This window comes from Echeneis naucrates, chromosome 15 (assembly GCF_900963305.1).
Source record: "Echeneis naucrates chromosome 15, fEcheNa1.1, whole genome shotgun sequence".
In the NCBI taxonomy this organism is placed as follows: Eukaryota; Metazoa; Chordata; class Actinopteri; order Carangiformes; family Echeneidae; genus Echeneis; species Echeneis naucrates.
This window is the reverse complement of record NC_042525.1, coordinates 3,658,214-3,683,750: the sequence shown is the minus strand read 5'-3', so window position 1 is coordinate 3,683,750 and position 25,537 is coordinate 3,658,214. Positions and strand designations below refer to the sequence as shown.

The 25,537-nt window shown below is 43.6% G+C and overlaps 1 protein-coding gene across 2 annotated transcripts in view; it reads left to right on the top strand.

The window, feature by feature from the left end:
- macrod2 (mono-ADP ribosylhydrolase 2) overlaps positions 1–25,537 on the top strand; it is a 361,227-nt gene that overhangs the window by 94,778 nt on the left and 240,912 nt on the right. For both annotated transcript variants that reach the window (XM_029520733.1, XM_029520732.1), the window contains exon 4: positions 12,685–12,714. In XM_029520733.1, the coding sequence (XP_029376593.1) occupies positions 12,685–12,714 (30 nt within the window). The remainder of the gene's footprint in view (positions 1–12,684; positions 12,715–25,537) is intronic.

The following is a 25,537-nucleotide window of genomic DNA, read 5'->3' as shown; positions in this document are numbered from 1 at the left end:
CTTTTCTTTGAAGTGGAGCCTTAATCTCGACAGTGTCACAGTCTTTCAGCGCATTCAGGGAGGAAGCTCACAGTCGGTAATCTGATGCCAAATCTGAATTCAGCAGTGTGGTGAAGGGATGCCTCCGTCCTGGCATTTAATTAAAAAGACTGAAAAATAAAAACAATATCTTCAGATTTAGTTCATATTTTCTGGTTTCAGTGTGCAACCCAATCTCTGTATGTACAAAGTGAAATCTGTGATGGCTAATTGGACTTTTCGTTCAATCATCTGCTTGGCTGTTTTTTCAGGATTGCAACTGCTGACAGTTTTAACGCAGAGAATGAAAACCCTCTGGTCGACACCAGTCCAGTCAAACTCAGTCTACCTGTGCAGCTGCCGATTCCATTTAGGTCATTCATCCATCTCACCCTCCTAACTGAATTGCATTTTAATCATGTATGCTTTCAGCCATCTGTGCCTTTAGTTTTCTCTCCTCTCAACAATGCACTTGCATTTACTATTTGGCGGCGCACGGACGCGAGCCCTGTAGCTCCCCAACTGGACTGCCTCGTGGTTGAGGTAACCTTGGAATACAGATAAATCTCTCCCTGTGATAGAGGTCACGGCAACATTTCCATCCTTTATGTTTCTGAAAAAAGACTTTTTCAAACAAATGTTTCTCAATTAGATTGTATTTGTCAAACGCGTTGCAGGCTGACCTGGGAGATCTTTCAAGCAATTCTTCACGTTTGCCTCCTGGCCCACGAGCTGCTAGACGTACCAAATGCAGATGGAGAAGCCCTCGGTGTTTGTGTGTCGGGACTTGGCGCCTGTCCCGACTCATACTCCCTGATTTGTTGGTGACGGGAAAGACTAGCTGAGGTTAATTCCAGAGAAAAGGATATATCACAGCATTGTGGCACCCAATGCATTTCAAATTATGTGTCCTTGGGTTGCAAGGTTAGCACTGAGTCCCTCCCTCACTAGTAACAGCCTTGTAACTGTAGGTATTATTGAACGGGCCTGACAGCGAAAAGGTCTTGTTGATTGTGCGACGTGCGTGGCTACTCCAAAGGGCTTTCTGCCCTCTGACATGATTGTTGGGATGAATTTTTCACAGTTCATTTCTGTGTAGTGATTCGCCTCCTTAAGACTTCTACCGCAGTAGTTTTCGTGTCCTCTGCGTCGACATTCACAGCGGCAGCTGTGGAGTCGGTTGATTTTGGGTCATTTGGCTATAATACTAAAGAAAATATCAAAATCACACATCCATAATCGAATCAGTTCGTGTCTTATTTTTCTTTTCACTCAGAATATGGCTAACTGAAGCTTTTACCTGCCCAATTTCACGCTACCATTTTGATTGTGCCTTTTGGTTGTGCTGTCACACTGGGTAGCAAAATTACATGTTAAAGTACTTTTTTCCCCCCATAAGTTTAAAAAAAAAAAAAAAAAAAAAAAACTGCACAGTGAATCTCATTTTCTGGAAGTTCTTTGCAGAAACACTGGAGAAGTAATCCTCTGCCTCTGTCAGTTTCTTTCCTTCCATTTTTGGCCTCCCAATCTGAATTACAAACAAAGCCTGCACACCTTTCCCAGCTTTTATTTTATCACTCCTTCTTTGATTTTATGCAGAATCCTTTTGCAGGCTGTCTGGTGCTGTCATTCCATTTTTTTCAGTCCAGATACAAGTTTTTCTCCCTTTTTCAGGCTCCTTCCTGCCAGAAAATTTTGTTATCCTGGTGTGAGGGCAATGGTGGATTCATTTTATTTTACACTGAGATCTACGTCTTATTGAAACGTCCAGTCAAGGCCGTTAACATTGAGCATTCATTTTGGATCATTCTTGCTGATGTCGATTGCTCCTATTACACTAAGTGCGCGAAAAAAGGGATTGGAAAGAGTAGCGAGTTAAATTAATGTTCTCAGGGTGCTTCCCCACGTATTTTGTCTGCAGTCAGCTGTAACTGAGCCGCTCTCAGTTTTTGTGCCTTTTTTTTTTCGTCAGTATGTGTAAAAATCACATAGTCTGGCTCTGCCAAAGTGACGGGCCACTCACAGTGTCACCAGTGTGATTTAGTGTTTGATTGGTGTTTTTGAGCTGCTCAAGTGAAGCAGCTCCCTGTCCGCTGCCCCACCTCCCATTGTAGAGGCTCTAACACAGGAACATTAAAGCTGACAGTCTCATGTAAAACCGGTCTGGTCTGGCTGCGAGCACCACAGTCTATGCATCCAGCTATTATCCATTTTCTTTGGCTGCTCACATCTAATAGTAGTTGTTAACTGTTGAGTCGGTGCTATTTGAGGACGCTGAAGTCCTTTACAGGACCTTGCTGACAAAACTACTGTCAACTGTGCTGACACCCTCACTTAAACTTTGCTGGTGGGAAAGCTAGCGGCTTCCGGTGGGGCAGTGTTTATGGGCCGGCAGGAAATCTTAGAGACACACTTTCACTGCTTCATTTATTTTCCACGCAAAACCTTACGTATGTAGTTTTTGTTTTACCAACGCGCCAATAGGAGTAGGTCTTGCAAATCTCGGCTTTAGCACATAACCCCACATTACGATGGCTACGGCGAGTGTGTGCTGGGTTTCAGAGATTAAATAAAGAGCTTGGATGGCAGCCAAATAGCAGCTGCAATTAAGCAACACTGCAAAGTTCAGCAGGAGGACGGAAATATCATTTAGCAAGATATTACCATTGTCAATTTATTCCCCCAGTTAAGCACCCCTAAGATAATAATTTCCATTTCTGCCAGCAACACATCGGTCAATTATTCAGTTTGATGTGGTTAATTATCTCCTGTGTGTATGGTAGACAAAAACCTTTGAATACAAGAAGAGTTAGTTCCTTTACATGCTTTAGTTTATTGATGTGTATAAAGAGGCTGTGGAACATGCCTTATCCAGTAAAAATGATTAGCAATCACCCACGTCCTGCTCAGAGCTACACGGGTGATTGACTTTGGCATGTTTACAGTAGATGTGGATAAAAAGGAGGCTTGGTATTATTCTTAGAAAGTTTCTGCTGCTAAATCGAGTTTAAAATCATAAAAATATAGTCAAAGGGTGGCTTCAGACTGGATGATGAAGCAAAGAGGCTCTAGCACAGAAAGATTTGACAAGACGGATGAATTGAATCACTTCAGTTGACATAAACTGAATGAGTCTTATAGTAGAGCATCAAGGCTCACAGTGGAAAAGTCCTGGAAGATGGAATATTTAGCTGTATTTTGCTTTTTCATCCTACCAATTTGATGTTTTATTCAGGCACATATTTATTTGGTGACACTGCCAAAAGGAAAACACTCAGTCTGTCTGATTGTATAATTCTCATGTCTGCGCTGTGCTTTACTATTTCATCTGTTTTTTTTTTTTTTTTCTTTTGTTAAATCTCCTTGAATAAGCAATTGAAACAGGTTGTCTTTTTGTTTTCTTGTAACAAAAGGCCACAGATAGCGGTGAGCAGGAGATTATCCAGTAGGATTTTGTGGTGATGTGTATGTGCAGGCAAAAAAACAACAACACAGATGCCGTTTGATGATACACTGAAGTGAACACCGAGTGAGCCACATGATACAAAAGAAAGAAGCTCAAAAACAACATGAAACCATTATTGTTGCAAACCGGGTGTTTTTGTAATGTTAAAAAGGAAGGAAGTGTGAGGTAGACGTGCTTTAAGTGCCACTGTATCAGCTTTAATATCTTCCACGTATCATGTATCAGAATATGATATGGAGACAGGCTCTTCAGTCCAATCTGTTCCTTTTTGAGCTGTGATGATTGTGAGGCAGTGAAGCATTAACCCTCCCTCGTCTGCTTCTTTCTGTTGCACTTTGATTGTAATTTGGGACAACTGTGACTTAGAAATGGCACAATGGAAAAAATGTCTTTGAGCTGCAAAACGGTTTTATTTCCATTACAAAGTGAGGGAAATAAATAACCACCTCAAAGAAAATACCTCCTATTATGATCAAACCGTTACAACTGTCGCTATTAATATTGATACAGGTATGATTATTCATGAGATCATCTCCCATCTGAGGAGGATTGGCCCATCTTTGTAAAAGCTTTCATCATGCACTTCAGTGGACCGGACTGACGTGTCTGACTCTCATTTAGTTCCGTTTCTACAAGTGCTGCATATTTAGGCTAAAGGAATGACTGATATTTTTTTGCTTCGACATGTGAAACCTTACGATGTTCAGCCCTCCGTCATTTGTATGGCAATCTGTCACGCAGTGGAATTGCCGTTGAAATTCAACATAACACAGTGAGAGCATTAACAATGGTGTTTTGTTTGAAAAAAAAAAAAAAAAAAAAACAAGCCGTAGAGGTATAATTGTCTTCACCATTTTGATAAATTCTCTCCTCTAATTAACACACAGCACATTTTTCTGCGTTACGCTCGGTAAGCAGAAAAAGACGACGCCTGCATGGACGCCTTTTCACAGCATGGTAACATGTATTATCATCTGAAAGTATGATTGAGTTGCTTCAGCCTGATTGCTGCCGCCGCCGCAACGGGAAGATGAGTCTGTGACATAGATGAAATACTACTGGAGCCGAGGCTGACTTCACACATCACCTCAACACTTAGACCTCTGTGATCAAATAGACACTGGTGGGAATAGATTCTCTTAAGTGCTGGTTAAGTGCATTTTGCCAAGGAAGTAAGAGAAGTTAAAATACATTTAGTGTTAAAAAAAAGACAATGCACTCTTACTTAATGCAATGTTCTGCACTTAAACCATATGGACTCTAACCTCTAAAAGAGTATGTGTATATATATATATATATATATATAAATATATATATATATATATAAAAACCTTGACGTAACTATCAAGGGCAAGAACCTCATTCCCAGTCATCTATTTTCTGTGAAGAAAAAGCAGCGATATGTAAAAAGAAAGTCGATTCAGAAACCACACTTCAGTTACTGAGGATCTCCAATTTAATGCTGGCCTGGCTCTTCCGTCTGGAGAAATCCCAGCCATGTTATTTTGGATATAGTGAAGGGAACTGTCTGACCGCCTGGCGGGTACCTAGCTGGGGAAAGTGGACTGTGAAGGCCCTGAGGAGTCATGCAGGTCTTTACCATACCAACAGGCCTGATCACCAGGAAGGAAGAGCCCACATTCACACAGGCTGATAAATCCAGAAATGAGACCGGATAAATCCATAATATTCAGCTGCTGGCCCAAATCCTGCCCGTGTGTGCTGCAGTGACACCGGGCCCTGTGAAGTTCGCAGATAACCCGTTTCATCTCAACCAGAAAATGACGTTGCCTCTTCAGTGTTGGCACACACTCACACGAGCCGGTGAATATCAGTTGAAATATCCCGGTGCGTTACGTAACGTGGTGCACATTAACATTTAGCAGATAACCTATTTCATACCAACCAGAAAATGACTCATCGAAGTGGGCACATGCATGTAGGGGAATATCATGCAGATGTTTATACATCGCCGCACATAAAAAAAAAAAAAAAAAAAAAGTGTGCTCGCAGTGCCCTGTAGCATCGCCTACAACTCGTGGGCAATGAGGTGCACTGAGACGTCAGGACGCACAACACTGTAAACATTAACATGTGCCATTAACTGGTTTAATTTGTGTACTATTTTGTAGATTTTTGTGGCTCTTGTGGTTTCCCATAAAACAGATTTTTTTCCACCACAGTGCATTTTTTTTTATTTTTTATTAGAATTCATTAAAGATCCCTGCTCCCTCTGCTGGCTCCCTGCATCGCACCTACGAGCTTTTCTTCTTTCCGTTTGCATGCTCTGTCTTTAGTGTCGAAAACAATTATTTAATAACTCCTCAGTTGTTATAAAAGTTGTATTCTGCGTCTTAACTTTGGTGGCATTGACTTTCCTTCGGTGTCAACATCAGAAGGAATACAAACTCGCGCTTTGCAGAGCCCACCTACAGGTTTATTTTCTTCTAATTTCTCCAAGCTACCTTTTTAGGATTGGGGGTTGAGCAGATGCAGGTAGGTGTATATTTATGAGGGGGATGTGTATTTCAGGGAGAAACAGTGTTGTGAAAGGTGACCTTGTTAGATAAAAGGAGGGCTCGGAAGCCAAATGATGAAAGAGAATGGGATCATCCTAGGCTCATTAATGTGGATTTGAAGGTCAGGTAATTATAACAATAGACGTGTGGGCTGGCTTTGGCATCTGGTATTGTTGCTTTGTTATGAAGGTGACAAGCATGTGGAGGAAAAGGATTAATCACTGTGACACCAGCCTGTTGTCACATTGATACATTCAGACATCATAACACTACCGCTGTAGTTCCCTGAAAGAAGCCGCAAAAACAACATAATTTCAACCATCAGCCGTCTAACTGGAGCACAGCTGAAAGCATGAATAGGTTTAAGAAGCCACCCACATGCTCCTGATCATGTAATGACTATTGCAAAGTAAAATCAACCCAAAGTAGAAGTGGCGTTATTCCTATCGCGATGATTTTAACCACTTTAAGTCTTCGTTTTTGACACGCAAGTTAAGACTCCACAATAGTAACACACAAAGCAGTGAAAGTAACTAAGGAATCGCACAACGCTGAACTGTGTTTTTGAGCTAGATGAGCATCTGAATGCTCAACCCGTCGCGTAACTTCGAGCTTTTGTTTGTGCTGGCTGCTGACAATGTCAAGACACACGAGAGAAAAGTTATCCCGTTTGTTATCTGCACCAAATCAATGTGACATAAAATCCAAATAAATGGAGGAGAACAAGTTTTGCAACAAGTTTACAAAGCAGGAAAGAAACCCTGTGAATTACTGTAACGTAGTGTGAAAGAATGGGGGATGTGTAGATGTTCTGCCGTCCAGCATAACACAACGATTTATGGTTACCTGTGACACTGGAGTTGTTTCATAGAAGCAACTCAGATGTGGTGTTTTTCTTTTTAGACATGTGGGTTAAAATCACCAGACAAAGTGACTAAACTAAAAGCGGTGGCATTGTTGGCAAATTTAGATTTATACTTTTGACTTTCTCTTAATTAAAAAAAAAAAAAAAAAAAAGCTCTGTATCAACAGAAACAGGACCTTCAGTGTGTGGTTAATATTTCAGTAAACAGTCCACATGTCTGCTTCTACTAGTTTTAGCCACAGTTACATCATTTTGACACCCCTGCATTTCCTTCCACATGAAGCATGAGCCAGGCTGGAGGCCTTTTTATTTAATTTTTTTTTTCTTCTTCTTCCCATTTCTTCTTTTGTTTTTTTTTTTTTTTCTGTGAATGTGCGACTGGGATTGTGCCACATCTACCACAAGTTTGTCTGGCTCAGTTAGGGTCCTCGGGGACCACTAGAAGCTATAAAGAACAAAAATGCCAACCAGTATTATCAGGCAAGGCAGCATGTGTGGTGTAGCATGCATTTTTAATGTGCCACAAATAAAAAAAATACCACTGTTGCCTCTCTGCTCTCATCCCACAACTGGCTGCTCGTTTAAGTTTTATTTCTATTGGTGCGAATTTTGGCTGCTACTAAAAGAAAAAGAACCCCCGTCGTTGAAGGTTAGAACAGCCACAGTGTAACGCACAGCTCTGCCGACATCAGATCACTTGCTCTAGATATCAAATCCCACCCTGAATGTTTTCAGTTGTGAGTTTTGCGTGTGTGTGTGTGTGTGTGCGTGTATACACAGGCGGTAGCAGTGTGCTTGTTAGGAAGGCTGTTGAAGTGGAAAAGTGTCTGTGTGTAGAGCAGCACATTATTCACTCAAAGAATTTGGCATAGTCTCTTACTCCACCGGCTCTTTGAACATTGACATTCAGAGCTGACATGTTAGGCATCCAAATGGCGTGAACAGAAAGATCTAATCATCGTCTAAGCGTCAACCATGCCGAGAAATGGTCGCCGTTTTGTTGCTCTCAAGTGCAGTTTTTATCATTTCCGGTCTTCCAATTGCATTTCCATTGTGCGGTGGATGCTAATTTGTGCCAGTCAAATTAGCTGTGTTTTAATTAAAGCAGAATAATAATAAAAAAAGTCACTTTCGAAAGGCAACTCTGCCGGTCTAATTTGGGACATTTTTTATTCCATAAAGTTGCATTTGCCAGAATCTGAAATCTTTAGATGGGTAAGGCACGCTTGAAAAGCAGCAGCAAGTGATATAGAAATCTGCAGCTGCTACACAACATGGCACAGTTGGTATCTAAAATGACTCAGAAATATTTGATTTGTAGGCACAGATAGGCTGCAGCTTTGTAAAGCAGCGGTTGATTTTTAAAATAATTATTTTTCGACTCAGCATCTGTTTGCAACAGAGCAGTTAAGCTGAACCATGAAAGTTTTTTATTAGTTTCTTTGGCACTCCTTTTTGTTTGAGTCACAGTGGACCACACTATTAACATCTAAGCTTACTGAGAAGCATGTGAGAGTCTGCGAGGGATAAGGTGAGTGTGAAGCTGAAGGTGAATATTAAAGGGTTCATTTAAGGTGGCAGGGATCAGATGGTAGACAGCAGATCTGTTTACAGCCTCGAGGTTTTGTGGTTATGCACTAGCACTTTCCATTCAACAGCATAATCAGAGGCTCTGCTGACGACACCAACCCAGATCCACGCTTCGCTGCCCTCTGCATACAGAGAGCTCACACACAAGTTACTTTTATTGAACGCCCTGCAAATATATGGTGAGACAAAGACAAAAGGAGGTGGGGGGCGGGGGTTGTTCATGTTTCCTCTTCCGCTGTGCTTGTGTCTGTGCTGTGCTTCTTGACGCAGTGCCACGATTCATAAACTGTGTCTGTCACCCTTTCTGCCTGGTGCTCCGTTATCAATGTTTTCTCGCTGTGAAAATTCACAGCGGTGGCCACACTCCATTGTCACTGGCTGGCGGGTGAGGGAGGGGTGGGAGGGGTGTATATGAGGGTGCCGCGGGGGGTTAAGAGTTCAAAGGACAGGCAGGAAGTGGGTGTTCTGGCAGTGACAGTGCAGACATGTGTTTGATGGGCCAGCCTAATGCCGTGAACCAGCAGTTCCTAATGACCTGCCATCTCTGGGCCGTGTGGGGAGCCCTTCCACTGAGATTTATGGTCCATGTTGTGGGTACTACTGGGACGACTCTCAGCGGTGCTCCTGACAAACTCCAAGTCACAGCCTCTTCCTTTGATTTTCCTCGGTCTTCTCATTAACTGGGTCATTGGCAAACCTTCAAGGCTCATCTTTACTACGACAAGAAATCTTCTGGCCCTGCAAAATATTAAAACTTCAAGCTTACTGCGGTATTTGTTTAAAGGGAACAGATCCATGTGGTTGTTTTAAACAGGGAGATGTGATCTTGTCTGTCCTCGAAAAAAGAGAGAGAGAGACAGAGAGAGAGAGAGAGAGAGGAAAAAAAAAAAAGAATCTGGAAAATTCTCTCCGGGTCACACACTGGCAAACATTAGAAAGCAGATGGCAAAGTCAAAAACCCATTAAACAGACATTCAAAGAGGCAACTCCACATGTAAGCGCTCAGCCACTGTAGAAGAAACAGATAATGGTCTTCTGATAATAATAATTTGTTGGCTCTCCTACTGTTTCCCTAAAGGCAGAAATGTGTTGATCCACCACAAGATAGCCAGCCTGAGCCCAGGGCGGGCACAAACAGCAAGGAGAGCTACTCTATAATTAATACACACTCTGTAAATTATGCATCACTCAAGATAATTGAAGCACTTTTCAGGCAAACTTGTTCTGACTAACCTCAGAAAATTTTGATAACAAGGATATGGTGCTGCTTCTTATTTGTCTCACCCTCAAAGACAAATTGTTAAAGTAAGTTCCCTGACATTTGGGGTTTTGATGTCTCAGATAATATGAATATCTGTGTGCTGTCTTCTATAGGTTTCAGATATTCTGTGTTTATAAGCAGCACAGAATGCCGAACGATAAACTGCCAAAACATGTGTGACGTCCGTTTCAACGTTAAGAGGATGTGGGCAGAGAAAGGAAATGAAAAGAGCCGCCGCGCTTTTACCTATCTCCCAGTCCAATATTTATCAAACACGCTGCAGAGATGAGATGGCTGTTGAACGCTCTTCATCTCCCAGTGGGCGATCGCACCGAGGTACACGTGGTTCAGAGGCATCGAACATCTCACACCTTCACACCACCCCGTTCACCAGTGCTCCACCTTGTACACACACACACTCTCTCAGCAGAGATGTGTCAGACTGATTAGCATCCACATCTCCAGTCTCTGATTAGGTGTGGAGTAAATGAAGCGCCCCCCTCAGGTATACATTTCCATAATGTCAGGTAATTAAACCCCAGCATTTTAATAGCTCAAGAATAGGAAGACTCCCCAGGAGACTAGACAATGATGATAGACTTTGCTGAAAGGTAGCATACTATTAGCTTGCTTTGAACTGGCACAAAAACTATTACTTTTATTGCACTGCTAAAAGATAAATGAGAACAAGTTTAGCACATGATAAAAATCCTGTCGAGTGTTTTTTATGCTTGGGCTTTCTGTGCATTTAACTCCAAATCAAATATGTCAATGTTTATCTGTGGTTTTAAAACCTGAACTGAAAAAAGAGCTGCTGTAGATGTGATGCACAGATGAGTTGTGTGCTTGCAGTTGATAGCTGACAGATTCCAGAGCTAAACAAAAGCTGAGGGGAGAGGGGGGGCAGAAAAACCATCACATCACAGAAAAACCTGGAGAGGTGCTATTGTAAACATGACAGTGGATTGTCAGTACACTCATGTTTGAGCTTCTGTTTTGTTCTGCGCATGCTATGCACATACTGTATGAGCGCACACGTACACACATGCATAACAAAAGGCCTTTCATGAAACAAATGGTGCGGTGGAAAAGCTTTCTTTGTCCCCGTGCCCACTCAGATGTGTGGTGCTCAAAGGAGAACAATGCAAAGTCACAATGGTGCCACAGAAAGGTGTGGAAACTGAGAGAACTCCAGAAGGTCCCATTTCCACACACAGTCAGGAAAAAATAACAAGAGCCATAGGACCGTGCTGTGTTCGGAGGGCTCTCTCTGGCAGTTCACACTCACTATTCATTGCTTGTGCACCAAAATGTTTGAGAAATAATAACCTTTTAAAAGGTCCAGTGTTCGCTGTTAATGATACCCAGTGCTGCTGCTGGAAATGAAGATCATTAAAGGAGGGTTTGCAGTGTATGATTCTTTTCAGTGCCCTCTATATGAACTACGCTTCAAACACATACGATACCTGCCCTCAGTAACACTGAAATTAAGTTGTTTTTTAAATTCCCTCTAATCTCTCTCCTCTCATGTTCAATAGATGTCTCTTAGTGTCAGAGCAAAAATGAAAATGTTTCAGTTATTAATGATGCAGCCTTCACGTAGAGGAGCAGGAGACGATTCCTTCTGTTGAACCGTTAAATTATGGCTGAATATAAAATCATGCTCTGACTTTTTGTGAATTGCATTGAAAAATGACAAAGCAAAAACAGCATGTTTTAAATATTTGAAAATTTAAAAGCCCCTCCGTCGCAGTGACACCTACAGGAAGCAAAATCAGAGGAACCGCAAGATCGAAGCCTGTTGACTGTCTGTAGGATTTTTGCTCCATGACGGGTTCCCAGGAGCACGATGGCCTCCATAATTCTGCGTGTGTGCAACAGCTAACTAAAGCTGTGTATTTGGGGAGCGGGCCTTTGATGAGCGAGGTGACCTAAAACCTGAATGCAGCTGTAACCGAGCTCCAAAGGTCCTGTTTGGAGACGGAGACATGCTTCCAGAAGGACGGCGATCACTGCAGCACTCCACCAATCTGGGAAATCATTTTGTAGCCTTCCTCAGATCTGTGCCTCAACGCAATCCCGTCTCTGCGTTCCTTTGAGACTGATGACTTGAGTTTTTGTTTTGTTTAGTTTTTTTTTTTTTTGTTCTGATGTGTGAGACTGTGCACTGAGTGCCTTTCCAAATCTTTTCCAATCAGTCGAATTCCTCGCAAGTGGACTCCAGCCACGGTGCAGAAGTATCACAGTAAACTGTCTTCAAGCTGACAACAGAATAACAGAGAGCTCGGCTTCACTCTGGGGGCTTTCTACATTTCTATGTCGCATGCTTGAACGAAGCCTCGCTCTTTCAGATCACAGAGCTTTCTACCGAGGAGCCCTTCTCAGATCATGTCTGCTGCTTTGCTGAATCTCTATTTCCCTGTCGCACAGCAGCAGATACAACTGTGTCAAACTGCAGGCTGCCCGTTAATTGTTTTAACAAACCACATGTGTTATTGACCATAACCTTTGTCGTGTTGCCAAGGAAGAAAACTGCCAAGGGGTGTGATATTTAAATTAGCTGCTGACTCCATGTTTGTTGCCAGTTTTGCTAATTTGATATTCAGAGAAGTCAGCCACACGCAACGATCACCTCTGTGTGGTGGAGCTGTTAGATGACGCGGCGGAGTCTTGTTATTGTGGGATGCCTGTGTCGAAACCCAAACCTTGTATTGTTGGACGCAGACACTCAAACGTGCCATTACACATTTAATGTCTGTCAATCTCAGCAGGAGCTCTATTCATTTGGGGATAGAAACGACATTTGATAAATTGTAGGCAGGTTTAAGTACAAGCAGGCGTATTCATGAACAATCAGACGTGTGCAGTAAAAGAATCCAGACTAAAATGGCCGGATTATGCTGACTCTGTTGAATTATCCCTCTTTGAAGTTAACTGACTTTTTTTTTCCTCCTTCTCTTTTCAGCAAACTCCAGTCTTCTGGGAGGAGGGGGAGGTGAGTGAGCATTGTTTTCCTTTATATCATCTCATTGTTTGTTCTTCGACATTAAAGCAAATGCAGTCGCTTTTGTCACATCAGGTTTATGGCACGAATATATATATATGTATATTCTTCGGCTCATGGCAGACTTTAGGGTTAGTCTATTTAGTTTGAAGTGTATTTTGTTAAATGTGGCTAAATGTAAGGCCAAAACATTAGAGCGCAGAGCAGAGCAACCTTGCACTGTGCCACAATGAGAGATGGTCATTACTTTAGCGGCCTGCCGAAGAACATTATCATCAAAGCAGCGGAGGGAATCTGAGGCAGCCGACCGTGGTGTGGGAATAATTGGCAGGGAACTCCAGTAGAACGCTCCGGCTCCTGTTCTTCTTTTCTTAAATTTGACTTTTACAGTGACATGATTGAAATAATCATTGGCCACCACAGTGAGACGAATTGGGGTGAATGCACCCAGTAAGGTGTTCAATGTTATCGAGGAATAATTGGTGATTTGTGATAATGGTGTGACAGTGAAATAAGGTCACTGCCTCGGCCCTGTCTGTTTATCCATCTGTGTTGGCTGTCACTTCGGATGTGCCGCTGTCACCTGACAGCCCTCAGCTGTACAGGGTGATCCCGAGCAGCGCATCAGAAATCGGTACAGTACATCTTATGTAAAACAGAAACCTTTTCATCCGTATGAGTACATGGATGATATAAGATGTGTGTTCTAAATATTTGTTGCAACTGCTATTTAAGAAGTTATGTGACATTTTGTAACTTTCAGTCACCTAACACCTTCACTGATATTTACAGTGTGTGCGTTTTAAACCCTAACCCATTTTTATACAGTGCATCACTTTATCCGTCACACAAATAATTTTTCCTTATTTTTGTTTTAAATAACACGTTAGGGCAGAATTATCCTCAGGCTGTCTAAACACAGCTATCTTGCTATTAGGATGTGAACACCTGGCATGAAAAACGAGGCATCAGAGGCGAGAGGCGAGCACAAAACGGCATCAAAGCTGCAGCAGAGTTAACTGCCCAGTGCTCTTGGCGTCCATTAGAGTGTACACAGAGTTGTTGAAATCGTATTCACTCCTAATCATGGAGCCTGGAGTGGTCCTCATCTTGTCTGGAGACATGGTTCAGACTGCAAACTTTCCAGCCGTTATTGCATAGCGCCGCGGCATCCCAGTCTGAATAAGCGACATAGAGAGGCCCTCAGCACTCAACCATCTAAAGAAGTTGTGTGATTGAGAGCAGAGGTCATGAGCATGCGTCTCTATAACCAAGCCAGGCCCTGTAAAGCAGGCTACACTGTCCTTCTGATTGGTGTCTGTCTCTGCCTGCAGTCAAGTCTCACTATTGATTTTCCACGGACAAAGAAACACAAGAAGCAATTTTCTTTGCTATTATGTTTTCATTATTGTTATTTTGTGGCAAATCAACTTTTTACAGTTCTCTGAATCTTATAATATGCGCCGTGATGATTGATCCTGGTTCATCTTCAGCTGATAATAGGTGTTAGACTATTTCAGGTTGCGCTGTTTCAACACAGCAGCAACACAAATATTGTTGAATTTGTAGCTGTCAAGTCTGGAACATAAGACATTATGCATCAATTAATGTCACACTTGGCAAGAAAACATTTCAGTTGATTGTGACCTGCAGCTGTGCTTATTAACTCCAGAGGAATTCTAATTGTAGCTGGTGCCATTTTTTGAGAGCAAAACCTCCTTTCCTTCTTAATTGACTTCCAGCGATGCTATTCCTGCCAAGTTACTGGCACAAGATACAAGGTCAATTAACTCTAAAATGTTAGGACTCATTTTCTTGTATTAATAATGACCACAACAAATCTGTGCTGTTTCATTATTATGTGTGCATTCTTGTGCAGCTTGTTTTTGTTATTTGGTCCATGCTAAAGAATGAGGAGATGATTAGAACCAGGGAGAGATAACTACTATCTACCAGAGAGCTAAAAATGTTATTTTTTCACCCCAAAAACAAAAGCTCTACACCGTTTGTCTTTTATCTGCCGAGGCCAAGAGGAGTTTTATCTTGCAGTGTCTTTATCACTCGAAGGTGGCTGCTAAACCTGCAAAATTGTTCTTTCTGTTCTCACCCTGGCCCTCCTGCTACCTGTATCTGTGGTTTGGCATGTGAGGACCTCCTGCCTTGGTGGCAGCAAGGATCGATGTGAAGAGGAGATGTGCTCCGGTATAGGGCCCTCCTTATCTCCCAGCTGTCTTCTCCGAGCTCTGCAGAGGGGCAGCTTCACAGCAGGACGATCCATCATGCTAGCTAACGCACCTGAGCCGTGTTTAGTTCTCACAGCTCTGGAGGTAGGCCTCTCACCGGCGTGTGAAAAATGGGCAGTCTTCGGCTTATGTATGGAAAGTTAGTTTGCCACCTAGTTACTTTTTGGAAGTCCTCCTGACTTTGTGTGGCTTTGAGGAAATTTTTGTTTTTCTGTCGTGTAGGTATTTCTTTTTGACACCTTTCTGTACGCGCCATCATAAATGAGAACAATGCGTCGTGACAGTAAAGCAGAAAAAATGTTTTGTTGGTTTTCAGCCACAGGAGCTGGATTGGGGTGGAAATAAGTGAAAGTAAAAGCCCAGGGTGAGATTTGTCCTGAATCCCCCAAATAAACCTCCATTTTATTCCTGGAATTAGTTATGGATGCAAAAAAAAAAAAAAAAGATTTTATGCCCTGAAGCTCTATTAAATTCTTAAAAATCACTGATAGGAATTCTCTCAGGGTTGTATGTCTTCAGTATTATGTATGCAATGGGGTTAACTAAAATAGTACTGTTATCAATGTTAGACATGTTGGCCTCACTGGGATTCCACGCACACATGGGGGGAAATAACAATGATGTCTGATAATAGCATGCTAAATGAGGCCTCTGTGAGTGGAGGGTAATAATGAATGGTACCAGGTTGCTCGTATGATGTGTGTCACTGCACGGCTGCACGCTGGCACGCTCCCAAAAGAATAGACCTAATGTAAACATCATGTTGTCTCTGCGCCTTTTTCGCACACACACACACACTGGCACACACGTTGTATAGACACAAACGCATGCATGCAAGCGCACATTGAGCCATGTAATGATAGCATGAAGCCCCGCGCAGCGAGCGAGAGGGAGCTCCACTCGCCTTTGATGTCTCCATCCAGGAGGGGAATTGGCTCATTAGCATTCTAACCAGAACCGTTGCCCATTTAGCACCAGGCTTTAACTAGACCACCCAAACAAATCCTTCTTCCCAGGTTGGGCTTCCTGTCTCTGCCCGAGTCAAACAGCAGGCCACATGCATGCTTGTTTTGTCCAGCCTGACTCGGGCTAATTTTGCCACGGGCTGCTAAGGCTCACTGAACTCGCCAGCCTTTGTCATTGCTTACATAACTTCGGCTGTAGCGCCGTGCGCCTCCAGCTCTCCTCCTTCATAAGTTTCCTAAACAGTGGTGTGAGTCACATCAAGTACCAACACATTCTAATATATGGGATTAATTATACTCGCTGTGATTCGGCCTGGCTGCGGTTGTGCTCTTGCGGTTCTTCGCCCCAAGTGAAGATGTCATTTGATGTGGAGTCACAGTGACATGACAAGGCAATGCTCAGTGGATCTGCTGGAGGAAAACAAAAAAAACTAAGTGCCCACAAATGCTTGTGAATTACAGATCTAATTATCAGAAACCTGACGTGCCAGCTGTGACCTTTGGGTGAAATGCGAGGTCGTGTTGATGTTAAATTTATCTCACTGTAAAATCACAACGTCAGCAATTCACTTTGACCAGAACTGTGCAGTAGCTGCCGAGTCCTCCACCGGGGCTTAACAAAACAAAATGTACCCAGTTTTTGGACGTTTAGGTAATCTGTTATCAAGATTCCTGAGAGCTTCACTGTGCTTATCTCTACAGCCATTCGTTATGCAAAGAGCTCTGTTTTCTTTTCTTCTCACCTCCAGGTGAACCATTATCCTCTGTCTGGCTCCTGCCTGAGGCTTGTTTATTGAGTAGATCTGAGTTGGGGGGGGGGGGCATAGTGCTCTGTACATGGGGGTGGGGAGGCTGAGATGCGGGACAGTGTTTACACTGTGCTGGGTTGAGGTTAGGCGGCCTTTTGTCCCCGCAGCAGCAGTCTGTACTCTGTGGAAGCACCAGAAATCCCCGATATGATAAATCAATCAAAGATGACACATTATTCTCATAACTCATAGATTGCCCAGTACGCCAGACTGATGGTCCTCAGTTCACAGATGGTAGTAACAGCCATTAGCATAACTTATGATAGCGATAGCGAATTTCCCCATGGAGAAGCCTAAATAATGTAAAATGATAAATTGAATGCAAAGATTCCCCATTCAGCACAGTTCCTTGGGGATTTACTCGTATCCTCTAATTTAGCAGGCAGTTAGTGGCACTCTGATCTTGGTCCACCTTGTATTTGTATTGTAATGCTTTCTGTGTTTGAGATGGCATGAATATAAATGTGTGACTGTCCTCCACTCTGGGCGTAACCCTGTTGTTAGGATGTATTTATGAGGCGCACTCGCAGCATAAATACATTTGTATTTTTCTTTCTCTGTTTTTGACAGTGCGGTTTGAAGTAGATATATTTTACCTTTTCATTACAGTGGGTTTTACATTTGTTTTCTTCACCGCGCCATCTAAATATAGCAGCTTGTCCTTGCGTTGGCTTGAGCCACTGATATTTATCTAAATAATTTTACGTTTTAAAATCCTTATTTTCAATGACCTTGTTCTTGCATGAGCAAATAACTCATTTTGTCAATTGTTTGTGTGTGTCTCTCAGTGTGACTGTGGTATATCACACAGCTTGCATTGTTAATGGACGCAGCTGAAATGGGACTGTTGCTATATATGAAATTATGTCAAGCGGTGACATCTTGGTGGATAGCTAAAGGGAAACATCAGTCATCACGCTGAAAAATGATTATGTTGGAAGAACCTCAATGCTGTCAGATCATTTCACCCAATTATTGGGGCGATGACGCAACATAGAGGGCATTCGTCTGAAATTAGCAGGACAAGGTCATCCGGTGGACTGCAGCGTGCGCTACTTAAATAGTGATGTAATTTGCATTTTAGCCACCATAGAGAACAGTCCCACACACACTTAATTGATCCAGAAAGAGCAGGCCTTTCATTTTTCCATATTTAGGATGAGCATTGTACTACAATGGAAGAGGAAGAGGAGGAGGACGTCAGGGAGGAGACGAATGGCAGAGGGAAAGGGGAAGACTTCTGAAGAAAAATATGGAGACAAAAGGACGGACGGAGAAACATTATGAGCAGCCGTAACAGGACTGGTCAGTTGTGTAATTCTAAGCTTATGAGACATAAGTGAGCGCTCGAAGGGATTTATGGAGAGGTGTGTATCTGTGAACAAGAGCGTGCGCGAAGGGCATATAGCTGCCACATGCCCCAGTGTCGCTCTCTTCGCCCATGAATCATTCATCTCCGTCCCCATGTATAAATCAAGCTGCCGGCCGCTGCCTGCGGCAGTCATGTCATTACGTAGTTGACGGCATCACTTGATCTCTGGCACCGCAGTGTGGGCGAGGGCCTAACTTTAAGCAGCGCACACATCTGCATATCAAACTGTGTGCAGCTTTCTTTGTCTGGCTGTGCTGTAGAAGTGTTGTGGGGCCAACCAGGATCACACAGACATGCCTACTCAGAAAGACATTTCTCCTCTGACAGTTAGACTTCGCTGTCAAATGGAAAGTTTGGAAACTCGGGCAGATTGTGTACATGTGCAACGCTGAGCTTACAACGTTTCGCTGCTGTAATGCACATTGTATTTTGATTGGATGATTGTAATTGCCCGGAGTGTACTTTTCTTTATGTGTGAAGCGTTTCCTAACGCTATAATTTGAATGAATTAGTGATAATGTGTATTTCAAGTGCCTTTGATTTTGACTACAAGGCTGCTATTGACAGGGAGAATGTGCACCCCCCCGCCTTAGGCTCAAAGCACACTGAAACATGAGTTTTCAGCCTGTCTTGACTTGTAGTGGGTGGAAAAAAAGAGTTGTATCTCTGTGATGGAGAAGTTTGCCAGACATTCTGAATGCCAGGATAATTTTCAGACTGCCACCGAGGGGTCATATGAGGTGGAGGTCCTCTTGTCATAGTGTAACAAGAGGACTGAGAAAGTCTGCGGTCTTATCAGTTTTGAAACCTTAGCTCTGTCGACTGCAGCTCAAAACTTCGGGGCACCAGCCAATCCCCGAGGTGGCTGTAGCAAGAGAATCTCTCAGCGCTGTAACATTTTGGCTTATTTTCTAGGTACAAAGACTTTGAAATGATCGTGAAAGTAATGTCCGAGCAATTCTCGGCGCTTTGAAAATTTTAGTATGTACATACATTCTGCTTGCATTTTCCTGCGTGTGCCTCCAAGGCAACAACAGTAGCATACAGTGGATCATCTTGACCTCTCAGATTCATTTAGTTGAGAACAAATATATGTGATATTGCACTGAGGTCCTCCCCTTCCCTCAAGGCTGCTGTTATAAACATATTACATCTGCTTGTATTCCTTTGTGTTCAACCTCTGCAGCCTGTTTTGCGCTCTCGCTGAAAGGAAATGAAGGTGGCCTTTGACTGCAGTTAGGGGACAGGAGGAGTGATATACTGCACTCCCATATTACTCCGTAGGATACATCCGCTCCCAAGCAATTCACTTGGTCTAGGACAACGGACTGGCACTCCAGCTCAAGGATTGTCCACCTTATTCTGTCTCTCCTCATTGTGCACGAAGTGAGGATACCCCCACAGGGCCGGAGAAATGGGCAAGAAAGCGTCAATTTAGTTCTCTTCCACATTACATCACACATGACCCCCTCCCACCCCACCAATCCCTCTGTGCACCAGCATTTCTGGGTCAGTTGTTGAGATTTTAGACAACTCAAAGCATTACCAACCCCAGTGTCAGAGCGCATTTGTGTCCAACACAGCCTTTTGTTGTGGCTCTTAGGGGGTAGATTGTGCGATCGGCATGCCCATTTTCTCTTGCATGCATTTCTCTGTGTGTGTTAGACGAATGTTCGCATGCGACTGTGCGTTTGCATGCCAGCGTGACTGCGCATGCATTTGCACGCGTGACGGCCTGTCCGTGTGTCCGTCTGAAGTCGGAATTCAGAAGTGAGTGAGTGTGTGAGTGATTCTTATTCTGGGATAACTGGATGCTGAGCCGTCTTGTCAGTTGATTCAGTGGTCAGTTTTGGTCCTCCCCCCCCCCCCCAGCGATGCCGAATGGAGTGATGAGATCTGACAGACAGGGACGGTTCTGAGCAGGGCCCCACCCTGTCCATCCTATAGTCTCACCAGTCATGGCACTGCTGCTACAAGGACATCACAAAAAGCCTCACCGCAGACTCACAAACATTTCAGAGGCTACTGACATGCCAGTATACCTATCAGCTGAAACCCTATTATTTTCAAAATGTTTACTCAGATTGGACTCTGGAGAAATTCTTCCAAACTCCATATTAGGAAAATGGAAGGCTTCCAGTGACAGACAGGTAGAGAGGACACATGAGGTAAACAGAAATTTTAAAATACACACACTATCATTGAACAAAACCTGGATTTCCGGCACTGAACCGAGGACTGAAACTCAAAAAAAAAAAAAGTGGAAAAAGTTTTGTGTGCTTTGCTTTGAAGTGGAGCAGAATTGAACTCTTTAATGCAGTGGTTTCCTCCGTGCCACCCACTCTCTATATCTAACAGCGGTGAAGGTAATAGAAGCACCAGAAGAGATCAATGGAAGAAATTAGCAAGACATTGCCATTAAGCATAGCCATTAAATCAATATACAGCCACCAGGCCGGGGGGAATAACCTTGTTGTTGCAACCATTTAGTTTGGACAAACAAATAATTTTTTATTTATTTTTTTCCTTTTTAAAGAAAACTGTATGTTCTCGCACATTAACATTTCTACAAAGATTATTTTTAGATTCATTCGAAATGTGTGAGCGTCAATTGCTCTGTATAAATCCACAGTTTTACTTCAGACCACACACACAGTCAGTGGAAGAAAGGAAGCTACAAATTTGTGTGGTGGCACATGCTTTATTTAATTACAACAGTTACTAAATTGCTGAGCTTGATTTTGATGTAAATGTACCATGTTCCGTTCTGGTATGTTAAATGTAGCGGGCTCATGGATTTTTATTGTACTGCTTGCTTTACAGCAGAGGTGGATGTGCACAGTCTGCTGTCTAACCACTGCATGCTTTAATTCCACTCAGCACAGCATCCGAAGCATCCAAAATCCGAAGGGAACGTACACGGAGGAATGTTTGCTCTGAAGCAGAGGATGTGCCGTATGTGGAGATGCACTGTTTGAACTAGCGTTGAAAGAATATTCATGTGATCATCTCCGAAGAGCTGGTTAGTGGCACTTCTGATGTTTTCTGTGTGGAGACTGACCTGTGATGGTGGCCCTTTGCCAACTAATAACAAACTGTCAAGCTTTCTGCATCTCTCGCGGGGCAGCTTAGTTAGCTGTGTCTGACAGGCCACTTGGCTACAAGTGAGGTTTGAGCCCAGAGAGGGCAGAGCGAGCTCCAGAGGAGAGCTGTCATCTTTTTTGTCAGACCACTGGGAGAGGGAGGAGTTTCTCTCTCCCTGTTTTCTTCCATGTCTCTCTCACCCTCTGTGTATCCTTCTGTCTGTGTCAGCCTGTTCCCCTGGTGAAGATCTTCACTTTCCCAGAGCCTGTTATACTCCCCTCAGCCTGGCTGTGCAAAATAAACAGGCGAGTGTCAGAGGATGAAAAGCCACGCGTCCCCAAGGAGCCGGGCCCATCGCTGTGTTAACCCCCTCGCTGTTACCTCCTGAGGGCCACAGCAGCCATCCCAGTGTGCTAGTCAGGAGTGACACAGGGACAGCCAGTTGGACTGAGGTGAAAGACGCTCCATGTGTCCTTTCTGAGGGAAAGATGAACGCTTATACCGCAGGGATGATGCCCTCCACTCCACCTAATCCTCTTTTCCCAGCCACTTCATTATCGCCCACACTCTGCTGCGGCAGTTTGTGTGTGTGAGGAAAGATCTCCGAGGAGAGCCGCATTATCTGGCATAAAGGTGGAGAGAGAGGAAGGCGCATTGAAGAAGAGGGGAAAAAGGTGAGGAAAAGCAAGGGAGGAGTAAGGTGCTATGAAGGTACCGAGGGTTACGCAGAGTAAAAAGCATGATGGATGTGGTGAGCAGATGTCAGACGTCGTGGGCGGTAGCGAGAAAGAACAGTTTGCGTAATGTCTTCTAATTTTCCTTTTAATATTCATATATTTTCCCAACAGAAGCCAAGTAGCAGGCAACTGAAAAAGAAAAAGAGGAGCACTGGTTGTCTCATCATCAAACCCAACATTTAGAATTCAAAAAACAGATGCACAGGCTGATTAATCGACCGACGAACTTCACAGTTAACGATGAGCGTGTTTTGTTTCGGGGAAAGCTAATACCCTGCAAATGTTGCATCTATTCGTAGAATCCTGTGCGTTCATGGAGAAAATCTTTAGGAAGAGAGGTTTCAGAAAGCGATTTTTTAGTTGACACAAACCAATTAATGCTGGCTTACGTCTTCCTTCCTGCGTTGGCCATGTGCAGAGGTGTCTGCTGGGAAGAAGATTAATTTCTGAGTGGGAGAGTGCAGCAAAGCTATTTGAGCCCACTGAAACACGTTGGCGCTCTACTGTGCGACTCACATTAGCACATGCCATAATTGATGGAGGAGCGTACTTAGCAGCAATAATGGGCATTGTAGGGTGTAGTATCAAGACATTATTTTCAGAAAGCTCTAATTAAGCCTTTTGCTGTGGCTTTGGTGTAGCAATGACTGCCCAGTATCATTGGGAATGCTTTCTGAGCCTCTGATAAACATGCTGCTTGCCAATCAGTTTGTTCTGGACCTCCCATGTGCAGGGAAAAATAAACAAGTTCATCAAACAGTGAGAAACAGAACTCCTCTCCACTGACTCCAGTCCTGGCCCTGATGAAAAGGCAATCAGCTCAGTACCATAGGGAGCCATTGTGTTTACAGTCGGTGGGTGGATAGACTGCTGCTAGCTGGGGGGAGATTAGGCCTCAGAGACCAGCTGGGACTTTCTCACCACCAGCCGGCCCCACCTGTGAGATAGCAAGCAAGACCCCCGTCCCTTCCCGTCAACCGGCACGGCCGTTATTAGTGATCGTCCCCACACTGTTACTTTCTCAGGGCTCTGCAATCAGACAATGAGATACCAATTAGATAGAGGGTTGAGAAGGTGCGATAAAGCGCTCACAGCTGCAGTGCTGATCTCTGATTGCATCTAAAGGTCAACACAGGAGTTGGTGTCGGGGTGAAGCAGAAGCAACAGTTGACCTAAATAGCCGTCCCTGCAGTGACTCAACCTTCACCCACAGAGTTCACTTGCTCCTCACCGCTTTAAAATGCTACCCTCAGTGACGACACACACATTCATACACACTACCACCATACAGACCCACACTCACAGTCAATATCTTCCCCGAGGACACGTAGATATGGGACATGGAGATACGGCCGTTGGAGGAGGAGGAGGAGCCGGGGATTGAACCACCAACCTTCTGATTGGTGACAGCCAACACACCTTAGCTTCCTCAAATGCCACTGGCAGCGGCGCCAAAGATTAGGCTCACCTTTTTCTCCACAGTAGCTGTTTTGTGACATGGTGCTCTGTGTAACACATAGAAAGTAAGCCTGAAGGCAGTACTGTTGGATAGAGAGCGAACACGAGCCTCAGCTGACAGCCCCTGGAACGTGTTTCTCCCTCGGTGGGCAGTGGAGAAAACCTCACCAAGCATGACAATAACAAAACGCCAAAACAACGATCGGGCTAAATGAGCTGTGAACGCAAACAAAGTAGTGAATTTGTTCTGTGGCATTTTGGGTGGACATGTGTCCCCTCAGCATGTTAAATACCGCACATGGCCTTATTGCGAGAAAGGCAGGCAGCAAAAAAAAAAAAAAAAGAAAAAAAGAAGAAGAATTAAGGAGAACTAAAAGATGAGACAGGAAGACAGAAGGTAGAGAGAGCACAACAAAGCGCTAATGATGACGGCTGCCCAAGGATATGTATGTTAATCACTCTTGTGCTGCAGTGTTTCAGCACTTTAGTGAGGCAATGCTCTCTCTCTAGATCCCACCTGAGATTCGTCAAGCCTTATGGTAGATTTCTGAAGCGTGACCTACACCAGTGGAATAGCTGCTCTGTTTTGCTGTTCCCCAGAGAATTTCTTTATTTTTTGCTCTGTTTATTACTTCACTTTAACACATGACAATTAATACAACTTTATGCCCAACTTATCTGTGAGCGTCTGCGTTTCTGTGTGCTCCATGTGTTATTCCTGGACCCGGCAGTATGCCCACTCTGTCTCTGCAATCCTGACTCTAGCGCAGCTGCTAAATGTTTTATTTACTGAGTCTTGATGAGATAAGAGCCAAGTGTTTGGGAATGTCTGTCTGAGGACGTCAGCATGCCTCTCCCTCTGTGTGTGTATGCTTCTTTTATGCGCTGATTGGTCATTTGGCATCCGTCCCCCAACACCTAAATGGACTCTTAGAGCAACTCAGGAAGACCATAAACATAAGCAGCGGATGGCAGGGCTAGTCTGAAAGGAAAAAAAAAAAAAAACAAATCCTAATAATACACCACTCTTTTGAATCGTTCCATTGGGTTATTCTACAAATGGATTTTCAAACTTTTAAGTGTTGCTGTTTAGCTTGGAGGTTCACATTTTGTCAGGCTGGTTGTTGTGTATATTACATTGTTTTACCTCCCCCCCCCCCCCCCCCCCTTCCTGCCCTTCCTCCACATGAGGCTAAGGCAGACCAGTTCAAGAATCAAGTGGGCCAAACTGCATGGAAAATGGATCTGCGCTGGGTGGCTTGTTAATTCCCCAGCGTGCCTCCTGAGGTGAATCGCTCTCAATGCGGACGCTGCCTTTGATCATTCACAAAGCATGTCGCAGCAAGGTCTGCTCCGGCACCCAACAGATGGTCATTAAATCATGCGTTTTATTTTCCTGGAGCTTTTTACATTCCTGCAAGATCTGTTTGCTTTTATTGCTGCCATTTAGGATGTCTACCATGCTGATTAGAAACATGCAGAGGCTTTTTGTGAGTTTGCCAATAGACCTGATGGAAAAACAATGTGCATACTAACATTTCATTATTTGTAACTCAGTGCTCCCAATTGCAAGGTTTATTTTGCTCACAGCGGAATAGGTGTTAGACAGGATTAGCCTGTGATTTTTTTTTTTTTTATTATTATTATTAATTACTGGAGGTGCTCTAAATACTTTATTATGAATTTTTATTTTGCATGTGTGGAAATGTTTGTGGTCTCCCCTCAGGGATTTATGGTCAGCCCTGAGGAGCCCCACAGCGTCAAATGCAGAACCTACAATTCACTGTTGGAGCAAAGACGCCAAATTTCTCACCTCCACTCAACTGTGCTCCAGAGGCTTGTTAATCTTAGTGTCAGTCAGTGTCGTGGAGACTGAAATGCTTAGCTACCTTTGCATGATTGGCTGCTGAGCACACGAGGAAATCTGCCCTAATGATGTATGTCAGGCATTTAAAGCCCCGGCCAGCACCGGCTACCTCAGTGAGGAAAGACACAAATGATCAAATGTCCTCAATTATGGTTTGGATCTGTAGGTGGAGAAGTGGAAAGCTTAAGAATTTAACTAGGACAGTTGTTGGAAATAATTAAAAAAGATGGCAATACAGAAGTTATATCTGCAAACTCAGGCAGTGGGTTTGTGGTTTAG